The sequence below is a fragment of the Bos indicus genome, chromosome 4, assembly GCF_029378745.1.
Source record: "Bos indicus isolate NIAB-ARS_2022 breed Sahiwal x Tharparkar chromosome 4, NIAB-ARS_B.indTharparkar_mat_pri_1.0, whole genome shotgun sequence".
Classification (NCBI taxonomy): domain Eukaryota; kingdom Metazoa; phylum Chordata; class Mammalia; order Artiodactyla; family Bovidae; genus Bos; species Bos indicus.
Genome location: NC_091763.1, coordinates 8,571,611 through 8,596,533, shown reverse-complemented (window position 1 = coordinate 8,596,533; position 24,923 = coordinate 8,571,611). Strand labels below are relative to the sequence as shown.

Below are 24,923 nucleotides of genomic sequence, written 5' to 3'. Positions count from 1 at the left end.
CTGGTCTTGAGTACTTTCATCAGACGGCAATTTTAGTACTTTATCTGGAACATTTGTCCAATTTCTTCACCCAAGCTGATTATTATTGTCAGACTTACTAAGGCATCTCTCTCCTGCTTCCACCTGCCCCATGATGTGTGCATGGTTTTTTTCAAGATTACTACTTCCTTAACTTAGGAAACATGAAAACAATTTCTGTGAGGAAAAAAAAATAATTAATATGTGAAATATGTTTCTTCCTTTCTAAAGGAATTCTCTTTTTACTACTGTTACCTTCTGTATGACTTCCTTCTACCAATGAAGTCTGTTTTTTCAGTCCACTCTTTCCACATGTCACAGATTATAGCAACTTCCCCAGTACATGTCTGTAGTTTAAGTGGTGAAATTCGAAATGAGAGTAAGAAAAATAATTTTTAAAGAAGCCCTAGTGGCATAGTGTAGTCTCATCAAAGTTGCCTGATTCAGAACCTATTTGCAGGGAAGGAATGAAGACACAGTTGTCCAGAATGGACTTGTTGACACAGCAGGGGAATTAGGGGGACGAACTTGAGAAAGTAGCAGTGACACGTATACACTACTGTGTGTAAAACAGACAGACAGTGGGAAGCTGCTACGGAACACAGGGAGCCCACCCTGGAGCTCTGTGATGACATACAGGGGTGGGATTGGGGTGGGTACGAGGGAGGCTCAAGAGGGAGGGGATATATATATACAGTTATGACTGATTCACAGTGTGGTATGGCAGAAACCCAATATAACATTGTAAAGCAATTATCCTCCAAATAAAAATGGATGGAAGTACCATCTATAGTGGAAGGTACTCATAAATTGTGTATCTTTGTAAATAAGCAGGTATTTACTATCACAATAGTTAAACATCAGACACAGTTCCGTCTTAAATCCTGTAGATTAAAATACTCAACTGTGATCAAGACCTTCTAATAAATGGATGGCAACCATATGAAATAAAACTAGAAAACAGAAAAGATAGGTATGAGGTAAACAGAAAAAATAAACTAAAATCTCAGCACCCAATGTGATAAGGAACTAACAACACATTTGAAAATGACTAAAGGAGACCCTAAGGGCTTCCCTGGTAGCTCAGCTGGCAAAGAATCTGCCGGCAATGCAGGAGACCCTGGTTGGATTCTTGAGTTGGGAGTTTCCCTGAAGAAGGGACAGTCTATCCACTCTAGTATTCATGGGCTTCCCTGGTGGCGCAGTTGGTAAAGAATCCACCTGCACTGCAGGAGACCTGGGTTCAATCCCTGGGTTGGGAAGATCTCCTGGAGAAGGGCATGGCAACCCACTCCAGTATTCGTGCCTGGAGAATCCCATGGAAGGAGGAGCCTGGCAGGCTACAGTCGATGGGGTCACAAAGAGTCGGACACGACTGAGGGACTAACAGTTCTGCACAGCACAAAGGAGACCATGACTCCCTATCAGATGTGAAAAACCCATGAGGGAAAAGGATAGAAAAGAAGATAATGGACTTTGTCCTACCAATCAGATAAACGGAACATTTCCAACAGAGCAATGGTGGAAAGCTGGTTTGTTTCATTTCTTTACTTTCTCCTTATGATTCAGAATAGCTGTATCTTACGCTGAGTGCACGCTCTGTCATCCACAATGTTTACATCTGCTCACTCGCAGTAATCGGTTCTGCATGGCAACTCACCCTTTCAGAATATAAGATCGTACTATCACGCGGCATAACTAGTTCTCCATATATGAAACTGAGTCATCCTTGAAAGTTTTCCAATAAAGAAAAGTCCACGAGTCAAATCGTCTTCCCACTGTTGTCACTAAAACATAAATACGTTCTAGTCCGTGACACATGATGATCTGTAACAGTGACTGAGAACTCAAATGGCACATGGAGATTATCTGAGATCAGAGGTATTATCTGAGATCACCAGATTCCAACCTCTTCAGCAAGGGCTGTACAATGTTCTGTGTACAATGCTCTGTGATGACCTGGAGGGGAGAAATGGGGATGGTGGGAGGGATGCTGGACAGGGAGGGGATATATGCATACTTATGGCTGATTTATGTTGCTGTATGGCAGAAACCAATACAACATTGTAAAGCAACTATTCTCCAATTGAAAATTTTCTTAAAAGTAAGGGCTATCCCTTGAGTTTAAGGACAGTCCCTGGCATACAGAAGACAGTCTATATGTGTTGGAGGGGGAAAAACTGAATTATTAGGTGAAAGTTTATAGCAAGTTGTATTTCTGCTTCCAAAAAATATGCCAAATGGGATTAGTTTAAACAGCAGTGTAAAAATTTTGGGCAGTCCTTTGCTATGTAAACTTGGAGTAACCCAGATTCACACTCAACACAGGATATGATACGGTGCAGCCACTGGAAAGGGCGTGCATGGAGCCTTAACATCTAAGTATGAATTTCCTCATCTGCAAAATGGAGGGATTCCCCACGTCATGGCATCAGTCGGAACTATATGAAATAACGTATCTAAGTTACATATTTCAATCCCTTGCATAACTACAGGTTAGGAACCCTCCCTACAATATTCTATGTAAATCCACTTATCCTCTACTGAATGCTTTTAGTGATAAGGTGTTCAAGGCACTGAATTTAAATTTGTAACAAAGCATTTAACATTCTCCCCAGGATTAAGCCGAAACTAGCCTCTCCAGAACTCTCACATTTGGCTTTCTTATCTTATCTGGAATATTCATGTTCCCTTTTCTCTGCTCTCCCCAATACAGCTTCAATTCTCCTAAATTCTGGTATCTTTACTGGTTCCACGTTGTATCTGTTCATAAAGCCCTCCTCAGTGCACTCTCCCGTCCACTTCAGTTCTTTGAACCAAATAAATTACTAGACTTTTTCACATAAACTGCTTTTAGCCTTATTTTTCTGTATTATGTTGGGCTGCCTTTTTTTTTTTTAATCAAATACACTGTTTTACTTATCCCCACAGCAATTCGCCTTGTAAGGTTCAACTTATCATTTCATCAGATCTTTTTTGAGCCCTGATTCCATCATCCAAGTGTTAATTATGGCTCCCAGCGACAACATATATGCAATAGGTCAAGCACATCATCTCAGTGCCTTCAACTAAGTCATTAATAAAAATACCAAACAGGACAAGGCCAAGGACAACGCCCTCCAGCATACCCCAGCAGACTTTTCTCCATCCTGATGTCAATTCATTAATCAATTGGCTTTGGGTGAAGTTGTTCAACCAGAATAAACTGAAAGAATAATCTTTGAACAGTTGAGTTTCAATGTTAATGTTTATTAGGATCTCATGAGAGTCCCTGTCACAATCTTGGCTGAAATCAGGGAGTAAGAATGTTCCTTACTATTTATAAAAGGTAACGATTAGACTTGAATGTCTAAAACTCTATTTTTGCATTTCACTAATGTTCTATAGTAAGCTTATAGGTTTGTTTCCTACCATCTTTTAAAAAACCTCATCTCCATTCTTGATGAGTTCTCAAAGATTACATGCAATAGTATTTTTTTTTTTCACATTCTAGATGTCATTTATCTGGGACTACATAATGAATTATTGAAGTGGATGTTTATGAATAGGTTTTTTTTTTTTTTTTTTTCGGAGGGAGAGAGGTTGGGAAGAGCAGGGAGCTTTAAGTCCTATATCTGAAAATAGTCACTCCATTGAGAAAATCCTCTGCTTCATGAATTTTGATGGAAGGCAAGACCTCCTTGTCGTGACAAAAGTCGAAAGGCCAGACACTTTCTAAGGGGCCTGTGCAGTCTCTGGCCCCTTATAGTTGCTGGCCCTTCCTGCTTCAAATGTCACTTATTCATTCATACAAGAACTATTGGCTAATACTATGTGCCACTCTGCTAGGCACTGGAGAGGCAGTCTCTGCTCTTGTAAAACCCCAGTCTATCTAGCTATTTCAGCTGAAACAGCTTTATCAGGGTTCACAAAAAAATCCCCTTCCTTCCTGACATTCCTTTTCAATACCCACTGCTGGTGTTCTTCATCACTTTGACGCCTTAATGTTATGCTGAAAGTTGAAGTGCCCCAGTGCTCAGTCCTTGAACTTCTCTTCTACATTTTAGGTCCATCTGCTCACACAGAGGTTAATTATTGACTGCGGGACAAGAAACTAACCCAAAGTTTAGTGGCTTACATCAACAACCAGTGAATTACTTCTAATGATTCTTGGGTCAAAATTCAGAAAAGGCAGAGCAGGGGCCAAACCACATTGGCTCCACACGATGTCCGTGAGACTGGAATTTGCCCTTTGCCCCCACCCAAGAAGCACGATAGCTTGCTGGGCAAATGGCTTGGCTGGGGTCTCCGTCTCAGGTCTAACTTCACACTGCCTTCTGAGTTCTCAGTTCTCCATACAGTCAAGGGCCTCTTCTCATGGGCTCCCCAGCAGAACAACTGGAATTCTAACATGGCTGAGCAGGTGCTCAACAGGGCAAAGAAGCTGTCAGGGCCACAACTGGCATTGTGTCACTTCCAGCATGTTACTTTATTGGTTAGAGCAAGTCACAAGCCCAGCCTAATCATAAGGGGCAGGGAGTACACAAAGGCGTGAGTATCCAAAGGCAAGGTTCCTTTAGAGCCAACAAGGTAACAGTGACCACACCTGGTGATCTCATCTAATCCCTTTGTTAAATATCATAATGCAGACAACTTGCAAATCTCCACCTGTGATCTCTCTCCTACATTCCAGACCCATATACCCAACAGCCCCGTGACATCTCCACTTGCATATATAATAAACATCTCAAACTAAACCCCGTAAAGGCTGAGTTGCATCTTCCTGCAGTCTGCCTTATGTCTCCTTATAGCAGCTCCACTATTATAGCCATTTCAGCTTTAAACAAGGTTGAGCAATGAGGAATTGATGCTTTCAAACTGTGGTGCTGAAGAAAACAAGATCTTGAGTGTCCCTTGGAGAGCAAGGAGATCAAACCACTCAATTCTAAAGGAAATCAACCCTGAATATTCATTGGAAGGTCTGATGCTGAAACTGAAGCTCCAATACTTTGGCCACCTGATGTGAAGAACTGACTCCTTAGAAAAGACCCTGATGCTGGGAAAGATTGAGGGCAGGAGGAGAAGGGGATGACAGAGGATGAGATGGTTGGATGGTATCACCAACTCCATGGACATGAGTTTGAGCAAACTTTGGGAGATGGTGATGGACAGGGAAGCCTGGCGTGCTGCAGTCCATGGGGTTACAAAGAGTCGGACATGACTGAGTGACTGAACAACAGCCAAAATCATTGGGATCATCCTTGTCTTGTCTTCATTTCTCAAATCCCACACCAAATGCTATCAGATCAACCTTAGATAAATGTCTACAATTCATCCACTTCTCACCACCTCCACTGCCGACATCATGCCACACAACTGTGACAGCCTTCTAACTGGTTTCCCTGTTTCAGAACTGGCCCATCTATTCTTAAGAAAGCAGTCAGAGAGATTCAATTAAACTGAGTCAGAGCCGATCATTTCTCTGCTGAGCATCCTTTTCTGGTTTCCCATCTCATTATGAGCAAAAGCAAAATTCATCAAAATAAAACACTACAAGAAAACATAACTAATGAGAGGCTACTGTACAGCCCAGGGAACACTGCTCAGTGGTCTGTGGTGACCTAAATGGGAAGGAAACCCAAAGAAGAGAGGATATACATATAACTGATTCCCTTTTCAGTCCAGTAGAAACCAATACAACACTGCAAAGCAACTATACTTCAGTAAAGTTTTTTTTTAAAAAAAGGCCTGAAGCAATCTGGACCCCACTGCGTCTTGCATTTTGTCTCGTTGTACCATCCTCTTTGCCTGCTTCGTTTCAGCCATAGGAACCCTGCTGCTCCTCACACGAGCCTTCTATCTGGAAAGTTCTTGACTAGAATATGTATGTCTTCTAAACCTCCCTTTGTACCGAAAGACCTCTCATCTTCTCAGCAAGGTCTTCCCTGATCACCACCATCTACAGCTGTACATGCACACATGTGTGCACATATATTGTGTCTCACAGGAAAGCAGAAAAATTCTCAACTGCCTTGGGATAGTTTAATCTGGAAATGAGAAGACTGATGGAGAGCTCATTTTTGAGAACAGATGTGGTATAAAATCATGCAAATTAAAGCATTCTTATTATCTTCAGAAATCAAAATGTATGAGGCATAGAAAACAATTAGGTAAATTGTGTGGCAGGGTGCAAAGACAGAACATAACTTTTCAGCTGCCAGTCCCATATCATAACATAATACATACCTCAGACCATCAATATAACTACCAAAAAAGAATGAAATAATGCCTTTTGCAGCAAGATGGAAGAACCTAGAGATTATCATACAGAGTGAACTCAGACAGAGAAGGAAAAATATCATATGACATCCCTTACATGTGGAATCTAAAAAGAAATCATACTAATGAACTTACTTAAAAAACAGAAAAAGACTCACAGACTTAGAGAATGAACTCATGGTTAATGGTGGGGAGAAGAAGGGAGGGGATAGTTAGGGAGTCTGGGATGGACATGCACACACTACTACATTTAAAATGGATAACTAATAAGGTCCTACTGTGTAGCAGAGAAAACTCTGCTCAATATTACGTGGCAGCCCGGATGGGAGAGGGGTATGGAGGAGAATGGATACATGTATAATATATGGCTGAGTGCCTTTGCTGTCCATCTGAAACCATCACAACATCATTAATCAGCTATACTCTAATACAAAATAAATTAAAAAAAAAAACTAGGAAGATGGTTAATATGAGAAGGCTGCAGGGTAAAATGGAGTAATAAAGATCTACAGACACCACAGATGGGTTAAAGTTTTATCTTTTACCCTTTAGTCTATCCAGGTGATTCAGTAAGTCTTAATTTCTCAAAGCATTCTTCCTCTCTATCAGTGAAAAAAACTGAACAAAAATACAGGTCTTATGTACCTCCCTGGTGGCTCGGTGGTAAAGAATCCGCCTGCAGTGCAGGAGACACAGGGCACACATGTTCGATTCTTGTATTGGGAAGATCCTCTTGAGAAGAAAATTGCAACCCACTTCAGTATTCTTGCCTGGGAAATCCCCGTCCACAGCCAGGGGTGCAAAGTGTCAGACAAGCCTGAGCATGAGCACGTGAAAGATGGAGTCGAATGGAATAACATTTATGAGAGAGTGCTTTTAATAAGTAAAACACTATAAAAATACCTTATGTGAAAAAAAAGGGGGGGAAATGTGATTTTTTGGTGACTCATACAGCACTTTATATGACTTTTGGTGACATAGTTTTTTTTTTTTTTTTTTTAATGTGGAATAGAGATTTTTCTTTTACATAATGGTGCATATTAGTTTGGAATTTTTCACAGTAGAAGAAATAAAATGATTGCTCCAAAGAATAATTATGATTAGTTATAAGCCTGCTGGTTTTCCTTCTTGTACATAATTATTAAATAGGTAATGAAAAATGCTGCTACACATACTTTGCTCTCATGCAATTTAAAATAGAACAGAACAGTTGTACACTTTAACTAATGGTAATATTTATTTACATAATCATGTTTACTAATTTATTGATATTATTTCCACTTACAGAGTCTGTTTTAGATTTTTTAGCATGGTGTTAAGTAGGGCAACGTGGCACTTACTTGTCTTTGGCAAAAAAAAGTAAAAACTACATTGCTTAACTTCCTGTTTAAGTAGGAAAAATATTTATTAGCATTTTCACATTTTCTATATTTCTCTTACATGTTTCAAACCTATGAAGAGAAAGAACATGGCTATAATAATATTTCAGACCATTATGAAACCACATACCTTTCCAAGCTACTAAGAGTCACTGCCTGGTTAACAACTGGAAGGAGGAAGGACCAACCGGGGGACCCACAGGCTACACAAGGGTCATGAGCCGTGTGGGCAGCACGTGTCCAAGTGGATGTCAACCTTGCCGCTTGCAGATCCCTATGGCTAAACATTTTCAAAGTGTGTAAGAAAGTAACTTTCAGATGTTTTAGGAGTTCTACCCAATACTCTGAGATAGCCTACACTAACAATCTCCTCTTATCCACTGAATCACTTTCTTTTTTTTTTTTTAATGATCCTGTTTCCTAGTTCAGTTCAGTTCAGTTGCTCAGTGATGTCAGACTCTTTGCGACCCCACGGACTGCAGCATGCCAGGCTTCCCTGTCCTTCACCATCTCCCAGAGCTTACTCAAACTCATGTCCATCGAGTCAGTGATACCATCACCAACTCCCGGGGTTTACTCAAACCCATGTCCATTGAGTCGGTGATGCCATCCAACCATCTCATCCTCTGTCGTCCCCTTCTCCTCCTGCCCTCAATCTTTCCCCAAATCAGAGTCTTTTCAAATGAGTCAATTCTTCACATCAAGTGGCCAAAGTACTGAAGTTTCAGCTTCAGCATCAGTCCTTCCAATGAATACCCAGGACTGATCTCCTTCAGAATGGACTGGTTGGATCTCCTTGCAGTCCAAAGGTCTCTCAAGAGTCTTCTCCAACACCACAGTTCAAAAGCATCAATTCTTCGGCGCTCAGCTTTCTTCACAGTCCAACTCTCACATCCATACATGACTACTGGAAAAACCATAGCTTTGACTAGATGGACCTTTGTTGGCAAAGTAATGTCTCTGCTTTTGAATATGCTGTCTAGGTTGGTCATAACTTTTCTTCCAAGGAGTAAGCATCTTTTAATTTCATGGCTGCAGTCACCATCTGCAGTGATTGCCTTTATTAAATTTGTTACAATACTGCTTCTTAGTGTGTGCTGTGGTTTTTGGGGCACAAGGCATGTGGGATCTCAGCTCCCCTACCAGGGATCGAACCCACACCTCCTGCATTGGAAGGCAGAGTGTTAACCACTGGACCACCAGGGAAGTCTCAGGATCACGTTAAGAGTGACCTCCAAAGTCATTTCCTCAAATATTCTTTCACATCCCTAACTTTTCATCACTTATTTAATTATTCTGGCCTTCAGCAGACTTTATTGTAACCTAAAATATCATTCATGGGACTTTTAATATAAAGCAGCCAGGCTTAGAGCTCTTTTTTAAAAGCACAAAAACAGAACTATATACAGTGTGTACACTACCATAAATAAGAATCTTTTACACTGTGGAACAAATTCCACAGATACCTCCAAAACACCCTTGATAACTTAGTTAATAAAGTCCAAAGGAAAGATCCAATAATAACTAATGAATCTTAAATTATGTTACTTTCCCTACACATCTAGGTTTTAATGGTATGAGGCATGGATTTTCCTACACCGTTTAACATACTTGGTCTACTCCCTCAAAAAAGATACTGTTAGTTACATAGAACTACAAAATCAATATCTTTTAGAAAATAACTTTGATGTTAACAATTTTTAAATGTGGCTATATCATCATTAAGTTTGGGAAACTGCAGATTAAAATGTTTGATATTGATTTTGAAAGTGAAAGTCACTCAGTCATGTCTCTTTGCTACCTCATGGACTTCTCCCGGCCAGAATACTGGAGTGGGTAGCCTTTCCCTTCTCTAGGGGATCTTCCCAACCCAGGGACTGAACCCAGGTCTCCCACATTGCAGGCGGATTCTTTACCAGTTGAGCCACAAGGGAAGCCCAAGAATACTGGAGTGGGTAGCCTATCCCTTCTCCAGGGGATCTTCCCAACCCTGGAATTAAACTGGGGTCTCCTGCATTGCAGGCGGATTCTTTACCAACTGAGATATCAGGGAAAAGTGAAAGTCGCTCAGTTGTGTCCAACTCTTTATGACCCCGTGGACTAAAAGTCCTGGAACTCTCCAAGCCAGAAAACTGCCCACATTGCAGGCGGATTCTTTACCAGTTGAGCCACAAGGGAAGCCCAAGAATACTGGAGTGGGTAGCCTTTCCCTTCTTTATGGGATCTTCCCAACCCAGGGATCGAACCCAGATCTCCCACTTTGCAGGCAGATTCTTTACCAGCTGAGACACAAGGGAAGCCTGATATTGATTTGCTGCTGCTGCTGCTAAGTCGCTTCAGTCGTGTCCAACTGTGTGCAATCCCACAGACGGCAGCCCACGAGGCTCCCCCGTCCCCGGGATTCTCCAGGCAAGAACACTGGAGTGGGTTGCCATTTCCTTCTCTAATGCAAGAAAGTGAAAAGTGAAAGTGAAGTCACTGAGTCTTATTTAGGTCTTGCTAAATAACAAGACTGTGTGTGTGTATTAAGTAGATCCCAGTGAAACACATCAGGCATGTACATGTCACTTATAAGTTTGCCTTTTGGAGACATAAAACATTTCATAATTAAAATTTTAAATGGGTTGGGTTTTCAGTGAGTCTATAATACTTATTTAAACTGTAAAGCACTTGAACCATATTTGGGATTTAAATACAGCTATATCTTAAAGTGCAGAAAAAAGAAGAGTTGTAGAAAGAAAAAAGAGTTTCCTTTCCTCCTTCTGACCAAAGGCGCACCCTCAGTAAAGTGGAACATAAACAGGAGACACAATATTGCCACTAGGGTTCAAAGTGAGATGGATCTGAGTCTATCTTTCTTGCTGCAAAATCCTAAAAAGCATTTCATCTCCCAAACGCTTAGGTTTCTTCTTTATAAAGTGGCAATAGTCACAGACCCATAAGACTACTGAGAACATCAAAAGCGAAAATGAACGTAAAACCCCAGCACAGTGCCCAGCATAAAACTCAATACGTTTTCAGTGCTGGTTTTCAGTACTGTGGTCATACTTGTCTGCGGGGAGCAAGCTCCGCCCCCGGCAAAGGTCTTGAGGAAGGAGGCTTGGCATACGCAAAGTCGGGATCAAGCCTCAGGAGTCTCCCTGGAAATTCTCGAGCATCTACCCCCAAAACCAGAGTCTGCCTACTTTCTGCTTTGTGCTTTCACCTACACCTCTGACTTTACGGGGGGCTGTCCCCCACTACCTCTCTCTGAAAAAAGAGTTAGCTTACAGCTCCAGTTAATAATTCCTGGGTGTGACAGTGTTTCAACCTACAAACTCCTTTGGAAGTCCTCTAGCCTGCCTCAACAGGTTTTTCCGGCCACATGTGATTGCTCAGAGTCTCCCAACTGTGAGAGGCATAAGATGTTCTAAACTGTCTAAATACAGATTCCTTTGAGCAGTTAAAAGATTGATTAGAAATTGTATTGGTGAAGGGATTTTCACTTGTCGGGCCAATGTTTGCTGCTAAGACTCCATATCCCTTACCTGCTGTGTCCCTGGCAGTGTACTGATTAATATAATTGGTGTAAGTAGTAGCTTTAATGTTTGTAACCTGGGACCCTTGAGTTAATTCTTTTTCTTGTTATAGCCCACCACACCTTTGCTCTGTAGGAATGCAACTTTATCTAATGCTTTTTGGAGGCTGGCGCCTGACTTTAGAATAATCACCTTTAGAGAAAAATAAGTTTCTTAAAATGTTAACAGGCCTCCTGGCCAGAAGATGATGCAAATCACCTAAACTTTTGCATATGATAAGTTTGCAGGAAGAAAGCCTGGCTTACCGCATGACTCTACCCCTTCCCCCATTATCCTCTATACATAACTTAAGGTATAAAAACTACTTTGGAAAATAAAGTGCGGGCCTTGTTCACTGAAACTTGGTCTCCCCATGTCGTTCTTTCTCTTACCTTCTGGCTGAATTATTCAGCCTCTTTTCTCCACTGAATTTCCTCACTGAGCTATCCTTATTCTATTACTCTTTATATCCTTAATTAAAGTTTAATTAAGCAGTTGTTTCCTGATCCTCGCTGACGCCGTCCCCGCTTCGAATTCCCTGGATCCACCGGGGCTGGACCCCGGCACTTGTCTTAAACATTATTTTACCTCCCTTTCTGACCCTTCACTCATCATCTCAAATCTACAAGTGCCTCCTGTTTCCTGCTCTGCATCCCTCCAGTAGATCTGCTCTAATTCCTGTGGCATATCATGCTTTGAAATTTCTATCACCCTTCCACTGCTGTGAAACATGCAAGAGAAGAAAATTTATTCCTGCCAGATACTGTGAGGAAAGCAATCTGATTAAATTAATTCAATTAAAGTACGTAAGAATCTTAATTTTCCATTGGCATATAAAAATGTGTTGCAGGCTGAGCCACAAGGGAAGCCCAAGAATACTGGATTGAGTAGCCTATCCCTTCTCCAGTGGATCTTCCCAATCCAGGAATTGAACTGGGGTCTCCTGCATTGCAGGCAGATTCTTTATCAACTGAGCTATGAGAGAAGCCCCAATTAATTCATTAAAGTATGTAAGAATCTTAATTTTCCATTGGCATATGTTAAAAAAAAACAAGCAATGAAAAAACAGTGTAAGAAAACAAAAGCTTTAGGAAATACTCAGGAAGTTATTTCTGTATTAGGCAACTATCACTGAGTCAGGTTAATACTGTCAAGGAGTCTACACCTTCCCAACTCTAACTTGGAAAACTCTTCTAAGGAATTTCTACAGCACAGAGCTCTTCCCCTCCCCAGCCCGTTGTCCCAGCCTCCCCAACTCTGATTTCAGACATTCAGTGGAATATTTTCCTTAGAACAAACAAAAGCCAAACAAACTACAGTTGAGGCCACAAGAAGTACTAACTTCATCAGAGAGGCAAAAGGGCAGGAGATGAAGTGAACAGAAAATAACAAACAAAGAAAGGCAGTGAAGAGAGAGGCAAAGAACAGTGGGAATATAAAGAGATATAGGTGGAATAGAGAACTAGAGATGAGGCAAGGAGGGCAGTCATAAGAAATGAATGACATGAGTATGCCCATTCTCTAAAAGAGAACAGGGAAATCTACATCTTCGCTGCCCCAGAGAAGTTAGGTGTCAACCTGAAAATAGTCACAACCTAAAGGCTGAGAGTTATGTTCCATCTGGCAGGAAATTTTAGGATTTCAAGCCTGGGTGACAGCATCTCACGTGAACCTGAGAACTGCTTCAAGGAGGCGAGGGGAGGAGCCAGGTTATATAGAAATTTTGCAACAAGGGGCAGGTTGTCTGAACATCAAAAGATCATTGTTAATTAAAGAAAACCAGACTTCTCAAGTTAATGAATTCAGCGCTTTTCTACGTATGTATTATAATGTGTTCAGTCGCTGAGTCGTGTCTGAATCTTTGATCCCATGGACTGTAGTCCACTAGGCTTCTCTACCCGTGGAATTTTCCAGGCAAGAACATGGGAGTGGATTGCCATTTCTTCCTCCAGGGGATCTTCCAGACCCAGGAATTGAACCCAAGTCTCCTGCATTGCAGGTGGATTCTTTACCACTGAGCCACCAGGATGGCACAATGCAAGCGTCAGAGCTCACTGAGATCATGCCAGTTTGCTGTGTTTTTCACATCCTGAGCCTCCTGAGGGCTCACGGTAGGGCATGGCTGCAGTCTGATGGCTGCTAGATGGCAGGCAATATTCCATTTTTGAAAGGCATGAAATGCCCACAGAGTACTGCATATGTGCATGCTATTATGTGGCTTATTGAAGAGGAGCTGGCATGTCTCCACAAGAACTGGGGCCAAGGAGAAGTTCACTCACACAAAGAAGAATGAGTTTAGCAGTCAGTTGCAATCAGTTGACAAATACTGCAGGATGGTGCATTTCCTTCCTTTTATATGGCAATTTCCACAGAATATAAAAGCACAAAATGACAGTGTGCTTCAATGGGCATATTTTTAGCCTCACAAATATATTTCATTTTCTTTTAAGATTCGAAAGACCCAATTTCACATTATTTTTGTTCATTACTCTATCAACGTTACTGATTTTAGGGACCAAACTAAGTTTTTGTTCTTCTCAATTAAATTATCCAATTTGGGGGGATGGAACAAGTATATTTTTGAAACCTCTTTTATAAGTTACTGAAGTATACTGAGAAAAAAAATTTGGATTTAACAGAAATACTGCAACTAGACATACTGGAAAATATGGAACAAAAATTCCAATTTTACATCAGCTGAATACATTATTGACCCCCAAATCATCAATTAAACAAAAGAAATTATATTTGCATTGATGTCTGAATCTGCATCCATTCTTGGTAGCATGTAATATATGCAACTGCTCAGTTCTAGCTGTCCTTGTAGCCACATTACCATATTATTCAAATGTATCCATCATTTATATGTAAATAGACAAGATGAATGGCTTTTTCATAAGACAACAATTTTTAAATGACAAACAGACTTAGGCAGACATTAGCAAGATAAAATGTTGTAAATATTCATTCTATTATATATTTTTAAGGAAAAATGGACACTATTTCAGTTTTTTTTAAAGTAGTGTGGTAATTACAAAATGGGATCTTAATACAGTCACAATACCAACAGCTACTCTTCTCAATAAAAGTCTCCACCAATGTCATTTGTATCTTGTAAATTACATGTTCTCAGATCCATCTGTGAAAATTGGGATGTTAATTATCATGGTTACATTTCATGATTCCACAGTTAAATGCTGAAATGGTGCTACACAAATACCATATGTTTTTCTAAGAGAAACGGAGAAAGTTTAATTATGAGTTCAAGCCCAAGTCTCAACAGAATAAGATCATTACACCGTGTGCTATGCAAATTGGAAGTTTTAATTAATAGCTGAAATACTAACCAAGGGGAAAAACTGTGAAGTCTAAATTGTAAGTATCAGCCTTTTCTCTACAAATATCACCCGAATAAGGATGCTTTTCTGAACCCAAGTTATAAATCCAAAGGAGAAAACATTTTTGTTGTCTGTGAACTTCCTTTGATGGAGTGCTCACCATCATATTGTTTTATATTACTTGATAAAGCCGAAATTTAGAAAGTGTACTAGTAACAAACAGGTTATAACAGATCATATAGCTAGTGAAACTTCAACTGAACATTTTTTCTGGATTTTTCTTTAAAACACATACCATTCAAAATTATGCAAAATAAGTCTCATGTACTCAGATAAAATACTTCAGTATAGCTACCTAAAGACAAAACTCTATGATAATACTATAAGACTTTTGCTTATAATTATAAAATCTGAATTCTCATCTTACTCACCACATACTCAAACACAAGTGTCAGTGTCTCCTTGGTGTGGATGATGTCATGAAGTAACACTATGTTAGCATGTTTTAGTCCTTTTAACAGAGAGGCTGTAAGAGAAAGTGAACAAACAGATACGTTATTATGGGTAACAACCAACTGATAAGCTTCTTTTATTGTACTGGTACATCATCAGATGAAATATACCTATTTTTCCACTTTCTATGCCAATATAGATATGGCTTATCTCCATATGTATGAAATAAATATTCTGCTGATGTTGAATGGTGGTTTCTGTAAGTGTCAATTACAGCCTGTTGGTTGATGTTGTCATTGAATTCTTCAATATATTTGCTAGTTCTCTGGAGAGTGGTTCTTTCAATGACTGAGGGATGGTGACATCCTCAACTGTAATTGGGGATCTGTCAATTTCTTATTTGAATTCTCTTAGTTTCGGCTTTGTGTGCTTTGAAGCTGTAGTTTGCTACACATAACATTTAAGATTGTTGCATTCTGTGAATCAGGCCCTTTTATCAATACATAAAGCATCTCTTTGTCCCTTGTAATTTTCTTCACTCTGAAGTATTTTGTCCCTGGCAATTAATATTGCCACTTCAGCTTGATTTTGATTAGTGTTCATATGGTGTATCTTTTATATATATATATATATATTTTTTTTTTTTTTTTTTCTTTTGGCCTATACCAATGACCATTCAGGTAGAACATTTAAAGAACAGAAGCTTTTTCTACCATTGTTAATTATTTTAGTAACACTGTGTCTTCAATTTTGGTTTTTGGTATATACCCTAAAGAGAAAAGAGAAACACCAAACATGTGTTTTACATGTTTTCTATCAGGAACTTGTAATTGCTCACATATTCATCAAATATTTATTGAGAACCTAGTCACTGACACTGACGGCCCTGGACAAACCTCAAACCCTTGATACTCAATAGTGTTGCAAGCCCACCTCTTTAAAAGGGGATTTATAACACCAAACGTGAACCCTAATGTAAACTCCGGACTTTGGGTGATTATCAGGTGTCAAGGTAGGTTCCTCTATCGTAACAAATGCACCACTCTGGTGAGAGATACCAACAGTAGGGAGGGTTGGGGTGGGAGGCAGGGAAGAAAGTACAGGAAAATCCTCTGCACTTTCCACTCAATTTTGCTTTGACCTTAAAGCTGCTCTAGAAAAATAAAGTCTATTTTAAAAAATAAAAAGATATACCTGTGTTTTAACATACTAAAAGAAACAAATCTAGATTATCTAATATTTTACTCAAATAAAATGATATTTTAGATATGGAGTCATCATGCAAAAAAAGCTGTACAGGACAGTCCCCAGAGAAGAGAGAGATAAAACATGGAGACTAGTACATTCTTGTATGACTCCCATGAATGCAAGCTCCTGTTTTTAGTTATTATTGCCTTGAATTTCCACTGTCTTCACCAGGCAAACCTACTTCAGGATGGTAATATATCTTTAATCCCAAGATATACTTCAATAAATACCTAATTGGCCCAAAGAAGGCCATTCAGACTGAGAATTCCCTGGTGTGGCTGGTTCCAACACCAGAAGACCACGAAGAAGTATTTTTCCTCTGAAACCGAATTGGCAGCTTCATGTGCTGCCCAAGGCCAGGGAAGTCTAAGCTATCCAAGGGAAGTCCTACAAAAAAGTAAAAATATTTTGGACTTCTCTGGTAGTTCAGTGGTAAAGAATCCACCTGCCAATGCAGGGAAACAAGTTCAGTCCCTGATCCGGGAAGGTTTCATATGCAGCAGAGAAACTAGGCTCAGTGCCACAACCATTGGAGCCACCACAGTAGGGACCCCGTGCACTGCAGCTGTAGAGGAGACCCCACGCACTGCAGCTGGAGAGGAGACCCCACTCTCTGCAGCTGGAGAGGAGACCCCACTCACTGCAGCTGGAGAGGAGACCCCACTCTCTGCAGCTGGAGAGGAGACCCCACTCACTGCAGCTAGAGAGGAGATCCCACTCACTGCAGCCGGAGAGGGGACCCCACTCGCTGCAGCCGGAGAGGGGACCCCACCCGCTGCAGCCGGAGAGGGGACCCCACCCGCTGCAGCCGGAGAGGGGACCCCACCCGCTGCAGCCGGAGAGGGGACCCCACCCGCTGCAGCCGGAGAGGGGACCCCACCCGCTGCAGCTGGAGAGGGGACCCCACCCGCTGCAGCTGGAGAGGGGACCCCACCTGCTGCAGCTGGAGAGGGGACCCCACCCGCTGCAGCTGGAGAGGGGACCCCACCCGCTGCAGCTGGAGAGGGGACCCCACTCGCTGCAGCTGGAGAGGAGACCCCACTCGCTGCAATGGGAGAGAGCCTGTGCATGGTAGAAAAGACCAGGGGTACCCAAAAATAAATAAATAAAATACATACATGAAATATTTACAGATTTATCAGAGCTTTGTAAAATTAGCACTCACGACAAAATACTTACCAAAAATAACAATAACAATAACAGTACAGCACACAAACTTTGAAGAAATAAGCACTACAAAGATGTATGACAGGGTTTAGTATATTGTTGATTCCAATAATTTACAATCTTCTTTCTTTTAATTATTCAAATATTTAATTATTCAACCATCAGCCTCAAACAACTGAAGCATATTACATGGCTAATTTCCAGGCATTCATCATCAGTCTGGGGACCAGCTTCACATGTGCTCATTTTTAAAATGACACTTGGCCCCACATTAGTCTTCTAAGACAGACTCATCCTTAGAGATCAAGATTTCAAACCACAACAGGGTATTTGGAAATGATGGCCAGGCACAGTACTTCGCAGTGTGGGAATATGCATAGGTGAAATGAATTAAGGACCTCATGGGTATCACGCTTATGAAAGGAACCTAGCTTTGTGAGGCAAGTTTTGGAAAGATATACATCGTTTGTAATTTTGTCCAATTTCATTTTTCAAGTTATCCCCTCAGTTTGTCAAGCGCTGATCCATCCTTATCAGCAAGACCTCCAAAAAGGTACTGAAGCTTACAATCTATGGATGATCCACGCTCTAAGAACCCTTTGTCTAGGAATTTTGTTGTTGCTTTTATTATGATTATTACTTTTCTCCCACTATCACCCTGCTTCTCTGACCGTTTAGACCTAAATTGTTTCCCATTTCTCAAAGCAACGACTTCATGCCCATCATTTCCCATTGTGTTTTTCCTACAATTTCAGTAAAATCAAATCTCTGCCATCATTCATCCTGTGAAAAAAACATCTTTTCTTAACTGTGACCAATATTATACAAAAAAAGGCCATGTTCTTTTTTTCTTTTTTTGGCTGTGCCCCGTGGCATGTAGGATCTTAGTTCCCCAACCTGGGACTGAGCCCATGACCCCTGCATTAGAAGCAGAGTCTTAACCACTGAAACACAAGGGAAGTCCCTGTCATTTCATTTTTTTTTAAATATGGTATTTTTTTTTTACCATTTCTACAGGAACACTCAAAGCCTCCACGTTTCAATGTATTAACTCTCAATTATTATAGGTTTTAGACTTCTAACTATATTTACATACAGTTTAAAAAACACACTATCGGTTAAATAATGACCAAGAACTGTTTGAAAGCAAGCCCTTTTTCTTTTGAGATTAACATAATGAACTCGTATTTGGAAAAGGATAAGCCATTAATTTCAAAACTGACGGCAGAAAAATGGCATTGAAGGGCACAAAACCGTCCACAATATCTACCAACATGAGGGTAGGTGGCAGACCTGACTAACTTGAAAGCTGCCAGCACAACAGTCTCTGCTCCAAGCCAGGTGCCAGATACTGTCATTCCTGCCGTTGCCAAGGCGAGGAAGCCTCCTGGTTGCCAAGGCGAGGAAGCCTCCTGGCTGCCAAGCGGGTGCGTGATTAACACCACAAGTCCCAGAGCCACTATGTCTCCCTTTGCAAGACAAACACTGTCAAAATAACACTCCATGTAATCCTAATAATATCTCAAATATACCACATGTTATTTTCTCATCGTTTACATACAAAACAAATCCTGTAACACTGGCTTTAACAATCCCAGCACACTTGGTTTCCCGTAAGTTTTAAGCAAACATATGGCAAACATTTTAAATTCATTTCACCAGTGAGGCTTGGAAAGGTATGATTCTACATGACATAAAGGACTTGTAATTAAGGTTGAGGGTAAAATTTCTAACAATCAATTTGGGGCCATGTTGAAACAGTACAAAAGCAGAAAAACATGTTGCTCATAAAGATAATCGCAAAGTCTTGGCAGGACAGGACATAGAGAGCCGCCCCTCAGTGCGGGAACAAGTTCAGACACCCACTCATCCACCATATACAGACCTCGACCTTCTGCTTTCAGAATAAACATCCTAGGTTTCCACTCTGAGGTGAAACAGATCAGATGAGATCAGATCAGATCAGTCGTTCAGTCGTGTCCGACTCTTTGCAACCCCATGAATCGCAGCACACCAGGCCTCCCTGTCCATCACCAACTCCTGGAGTTCACTCAGACTCACGTCCATTGAGTCGGTGATGCCATCCAGCCATCTCATCCTCTGTTGTCCCCTTCTCCTCCTTCCCCCAATCCCTCCCAGCATCAGAGTCTTTTCCAATGAGTCAACTCTTCGCATGAGGTAGCCAAAGTACTGGAGTTTCAGCTTTAGCATCATTCCTTCCAAAGAAATCCCAGGGCTGATCTCCTTCAGAATGGACTGGTTGGATCTCCTTGCAGTCCAAGAGACTCTCAAGAGTCTTCTCCAACACCACAGTTCAAAAGCATCAATTCTTCGGCACTCAGTCTAAACACCAACCTCATCATGATTAAAATAAATTATGTTATCGAAAAATTCAGAGCGTGTTCATTTTTTCACTGAAGGGGTTATTTTAAAAGCAATGTTAACAAAGAAATGACAAATAGAACCTTTCTTTACGAAGTCAAATAGTCTTCTAGGTCATTATTTGACATCTTATTGCTAGGAAAGGAGATATCACAAATAAATGCAATCCAAGCTTGCTCACTCCCCTTTAGCCTCTGGAAGGAACAAGTGTGTTCACATTCTCCCCTCATCATTTTACATGTTCCCTTTCTGTGTCAACCCCAGTGGTGTGGGCTGGAGGTGCTGCTACCTGATTTTCCCAGAAAACAAAGATTATTACTTATTATTACACAAGAAAGCAACCATATTTCAAACTACAACCCCAACAGACTAAACTTTTGCCTCAAGCCCGCAGATAGACAGATCTGTGTGTGTTCGACATTCGGTGTGTCCAGCTCTGCGACCCCGTGGACTGAAGCCCTCCAGGCTCCTCTGTCCATGGGATTTTCTAGGCAAGAATACTAGAGTGGGTGGCCTTTCCCTTCTCCAGGGGATCTTCCTGACTCAGGGATCGAACTCAGGTCTCCTGCATTAGCAGGCAAGTTCTTTTCCATCTGAGCCACCAGGGAAGCCCAGATAGATCTAAAGCTGTTGATATTCGCCTTATACTAGAAATAGTATACTTTCTTCCTTTGCCTACTTTATTTTTTAATTGAAGTATAGCTAGTTACAATGCTGTGTTAGTTTCAAGTGTACGGCAAAGTGATTCAGGTGTATACACACATGCACACACACACACAAACACACACATTCTTTTTCCGATTCTTTTCCATTATATGTTATTACAAGACACTGACTATAGTTCCCGAAGCTATATAGTAGTTCTTATTGTTTACCTATTTAATACACAGTACTGCGTATATGTTAATCACAAACTCCTAATTTATCTATTTATTTATATTCTGCAAGAAGTTCTCACTTACTTGCTACTGGATTCTGAATATTTTGAAAGCAAAAATATTCTGAATGGGAAAAACTTAAGGGCAAATAAGAACAACAAGATAAACACAGAGAAAGACGAAAGTGCTTGCCTGTAATGAGGTGATCACAACAGAGAAAGAACTCGTGCCTGCCCTGAAAACAGCTCCAGGGTAACTTGCGCATGGTTCCAGAAGGTATGCTGCGCACTGTGGCTGCATATTAGGAGAAATAGTGTAGTCCTGCTCAGTTCTGAATTTTCCCCTAAATGAGATCTGATCTAAAATGCACATACTCACACAAACCATAAACTAAGAAGTGAAAAAGTGAGAGAATCGGGTTAAAAAAAAAAAACGGAATTGTATTTTTCACTTCATGTTTACTTTTTATACTTTTATACACATTTACACCAAATTTGAGCTTCCCAGTAGCTCAACTGGTAAAGAATCTGCCTGCAACGCCGGAAACCCCAGCTGGATTCCTGGGTCGGGAAGATCCCTTGGAGAAGGGATAGAGTAACCCACTCCAGTATTCTCGGTCTTCGCTGGTGGCTCAGATGGTAAAGAATCTGCCTGCAATGCGGGACATGTGGGTTCAATCCCTGGGTCAGGAAGATCCCTGGAAGAAGGAGTGGCAAAGCACTCCAGTATTCTTGCCTGGAGAATCCCCACGGATAGGGGAGCCTGGCGGCCACAGTCCATGGGGCTGCAGAGAGTCTGATGGGACTGGGCAACTAAGCACAGCACATACCAAGTTTACATGAAAAAGCATTAACTCTCTGTTAAGGGGAAAGAGACCACAGCTAATCCAGAACACAAAGCTAAAACGCATGTGATGCCCTATAGACTTAATTTAGCTAAAATCACATTAAGGATTTAGAGACATGTTTTTCACTCACCAGATGCTGTCCAAATGTGGAAGGATAATAAGACAGGTTAGGAATACTTTATAAACATCACAAAACTTGTTTTCCATCCACCAAAAAGTCTACTGTTTTACTTACTCCCTAGTTAAGACTTGCTATTGGGGAATAGTGGAGAAGGCGATGGCACCCCACTCCAGTACTCTTGCCTGGAGAGTCCCATGGACAGAGGAGCCTGGTGGGCTGCAGTCCATGGGGTTGCTAAGAGTCGGACACGACTGAGCGACTTCACTTTCACTTTCACTTTCATGGATTGGAGAAGGAAATGGAAACCCACTCCAGTGTTCTTGCCTGGAGAATCCCAGGGACGGGGGAGCCTGGTGGGCTGCCGTCTATGGGGTTGCACAGAGTCGGACACGACTGAAGCAACTTAGCAGCAGCAGCAGCAGCATTGGGGAATAGACTAACTTCAACCCCACTACATATTTCCCCTGCTCTTTTCCCCTCCCAATTTCCACAAAGTCACAGACCTGAAATGTAGTCCTGACATTACAACCTCAACTATTCTCCCTGCCATCAGTACCTGTGTATCCTCTTGACTACTGGCAAAGATCAGTCATCTGGGGTCTATTTCCACACTGTAGGACTGCTTCCTAAATCACTCAAAGAAGAGATTCCTCAAAAAGTACAGCTTAGCCACATGAAACAGCCAATATTTGGCATTTTTGATCTACTAACACAGCAATTTCCAGTGGCTCAACCCAACAGAGTTTACCTGGTTCAAACCAATTTTAACTTTTTCACAGAGGCATAGTTACTTTTCCCATTGTTAACATTGAAACCAATTAATCAGCTGCCAAATGGTCAATAATCAATCCTGAATACAAAAAAAAAAAGGAAGCATCTGTTCATGAAACTATGGTTATTGAAGAGGGGAGGGATATAGAAACAATTTGTATGAGTACTTTTTGATAACATTTGAATTGTTATGATAAAGATATATTCCTTTTATAATAAAAGACATATCTGGAAAAGTTCTTTATTACAGTAGATTGGCCAAATAAAACTAAAAAAACACTATAAGATTGGCCAAAGAAAATTGAAATAATGCTATAAAATAGTATTTTGTGTGCTAAGTCACTTCAGTCATGTCTGACTCTTTGTGACCCGCCAGGGTCCTCTGTCCATGGGATTCTCCAGGCAAGAACACTGGAGCGGGTTGCCACTTCTTACTCCAGGGGATCTTCCCAACCCAGGGATCAAACCTGCAGCACTTTCATCCCCTGCATTGGCAGGCAGGTTCTTTACCTCCATCATCACCTAGGAAGGCCTTACAAAAGGTACGCTGCTGTTTACGCAATTAATGCGCAGCTATAATAATTAATGATTATCACTGTAGGGTGACCCTTCACTACTGACCCCTTCTCACAAAGGGAGTGGTGCCAATCCGTGCATTATGAGGGTTTCTTTTCATATTCTGGAACTTGGGAGGCCTCTAATTTGCACTGAAATCCAAAATATTGAAAGTTTTTCTTGTCTAAGTGGTCATTTTCCCACATTAAGGTTAACTTACTCACTGCAAAAGACATCTACTTTTGTTTCCAACTACTTCCAATTGAGGGCTTCCCTGGAGGCACAGTCATAAAGAATCCCCCTGCTAATGCAAGAGACACAAGTTCTATCCCTGGATCAGGAAGATCCCCTGGTGAAGGAAATGACAACCCACTCCAATATTCTTGCCTGGAGAACCCCACAGACAGAGGAGCCTGGTGGGCTGCTGTCCATGGAGTCTCAAAGAGTTGGACACGACTTAGCGACTAAACAACTCCCAGCTGAACCTATAAATGACCCACCGGCTGCCCTTCTGCTCCAGCTAATCTTGTTCCTATGTGCCCCTGGACACAGCCATGCATATATGGGATGTGCATGAGTGCAAGACATGCCGTTCTTCTCAAATGTAAACACCTCACTAGTACCTTCGGCAGAAAAAAACAAAAAAACAAAAAAAAACTCATGCCAAGCAAACAGGGTTGGAGACAGTGGTGGTCATGCTCCATGTGCTGTTTTTAGGCAGGAGAGAGACCATGGAGGTGCTGAGGGTTACTGAAAGACTTGGTCCAAGTTGTTTTCGTCTGGCCATAAAAACCAGGTATAAAAGTTGTTAGGCAATTTACTTTTTTGAACTATTTTTACACTTTATTATGGTGGGTTACATGTATAGACAGAAAGAATATTGCAAAGTATGCAAAAAAAATGTGATTTGGCATCAATCCCCTTACACTTTGTTAAGAAGAATAAACATTTATATCATAACATTAATGGCTATCTCTGTCTGACTAGACTTAAATAACCTCTCCCCACATAAAATTATGTGAATTGCTATCACTGTATTCTTTTACAAAAATTAAAATAAGTCTAAAGTCATAAAATATACTCCTTGCCATGGCTGCAAGTCCTAGTCTAAGGACCTGCACCTAAGACTCTGGCCCTCGAAAGCACTGTCGGACTCCTCCACACAGCAGGGCAGGTTTTCAGACACAGGACTCTCCATCCCCTGCTCCCCACAGCCACAGCTGTGGTCCCACCAGGAGGTGCTTCGCCAAGCGTGGTGCTTCAGCCACCTCTCAAAGTCAAGTGGCCAGTGAATGAGGCCCCACCGCAAATCTACCAAAGCCAAGGTTACGGGCGCTGGGCCCCAGAATCACCCAACAAGTAGTCAACATCTACCATGTGCCAATCACCACAGGGAAACATGTACGCTTTTGTTCTCATGGAACTTGTATGTTATATGTCAACCAAGTTTTCTATTCAACCCTTACATCTCCTACAGTTTGAAAATCGCAGTGCTGTGTCATGGTTTTTAAATACAGTGGGTAACTACTTGAGGGGGGTGTGTGTCTGTGAGTGTGGGTGTGTCTATGAACTTAGTCACACTGCAATCTACTCACTGTTCCAAGAGCAAATAAATAAAAACAGCAATTTGATCAGTTAATGTACCTAGTATCTACTTCTATCTGTCTCTGTTTCTCTCTGTCTCTCCCTTTCACACACACACACACACACACACACACACACACAGCCATTAAGATAGATTTCCACCAAAAAATATAGTCTTGGCCTAGAAAACAAAGAGAATTCTTTATTCTGAAAATTTGATGGCATTTTGATGTATGTGGATTTTCTCCTGCTCAAAAACCCCAAAAATGTGAGGTCATATTTTCAACATGAATAAAATGTTGAAAAGGTCATGATTTATAAGGCCTTTACAATTCCACTGGTGGCTCAGATGGTAAAGCGCCTGTCT

The 24,923-nt window shown here is 41.1% G+C and overlaps 1 protein-coding gene across 8 annotated transcripts in view; it reads right to left on the bottom strand.

Annotated features, from left to right (window-relative positions):
- The window catches only part of CDK14 (cyclin dependent kinase 14), a 665,059-nt gene that overhangs the window by 379,851 nt on the left and 260,285 nt on the right, over positions 1-24,923 (bottom strand). For all 8 annotated transcript variants that reach the window (XM_070787460.1, XM_070787461.1, XM_070787457.1 and 5 more), the window contains one exon: positions 14,982-15,076. In XM_070787460.1, coding sequence (XP_070643561.1) covers positions 14,982-15,076 — 95 coding nt within the window. The remainder of the gene's footprint in view (positions 1-14,981; positions 15,077-24,923) is intronic.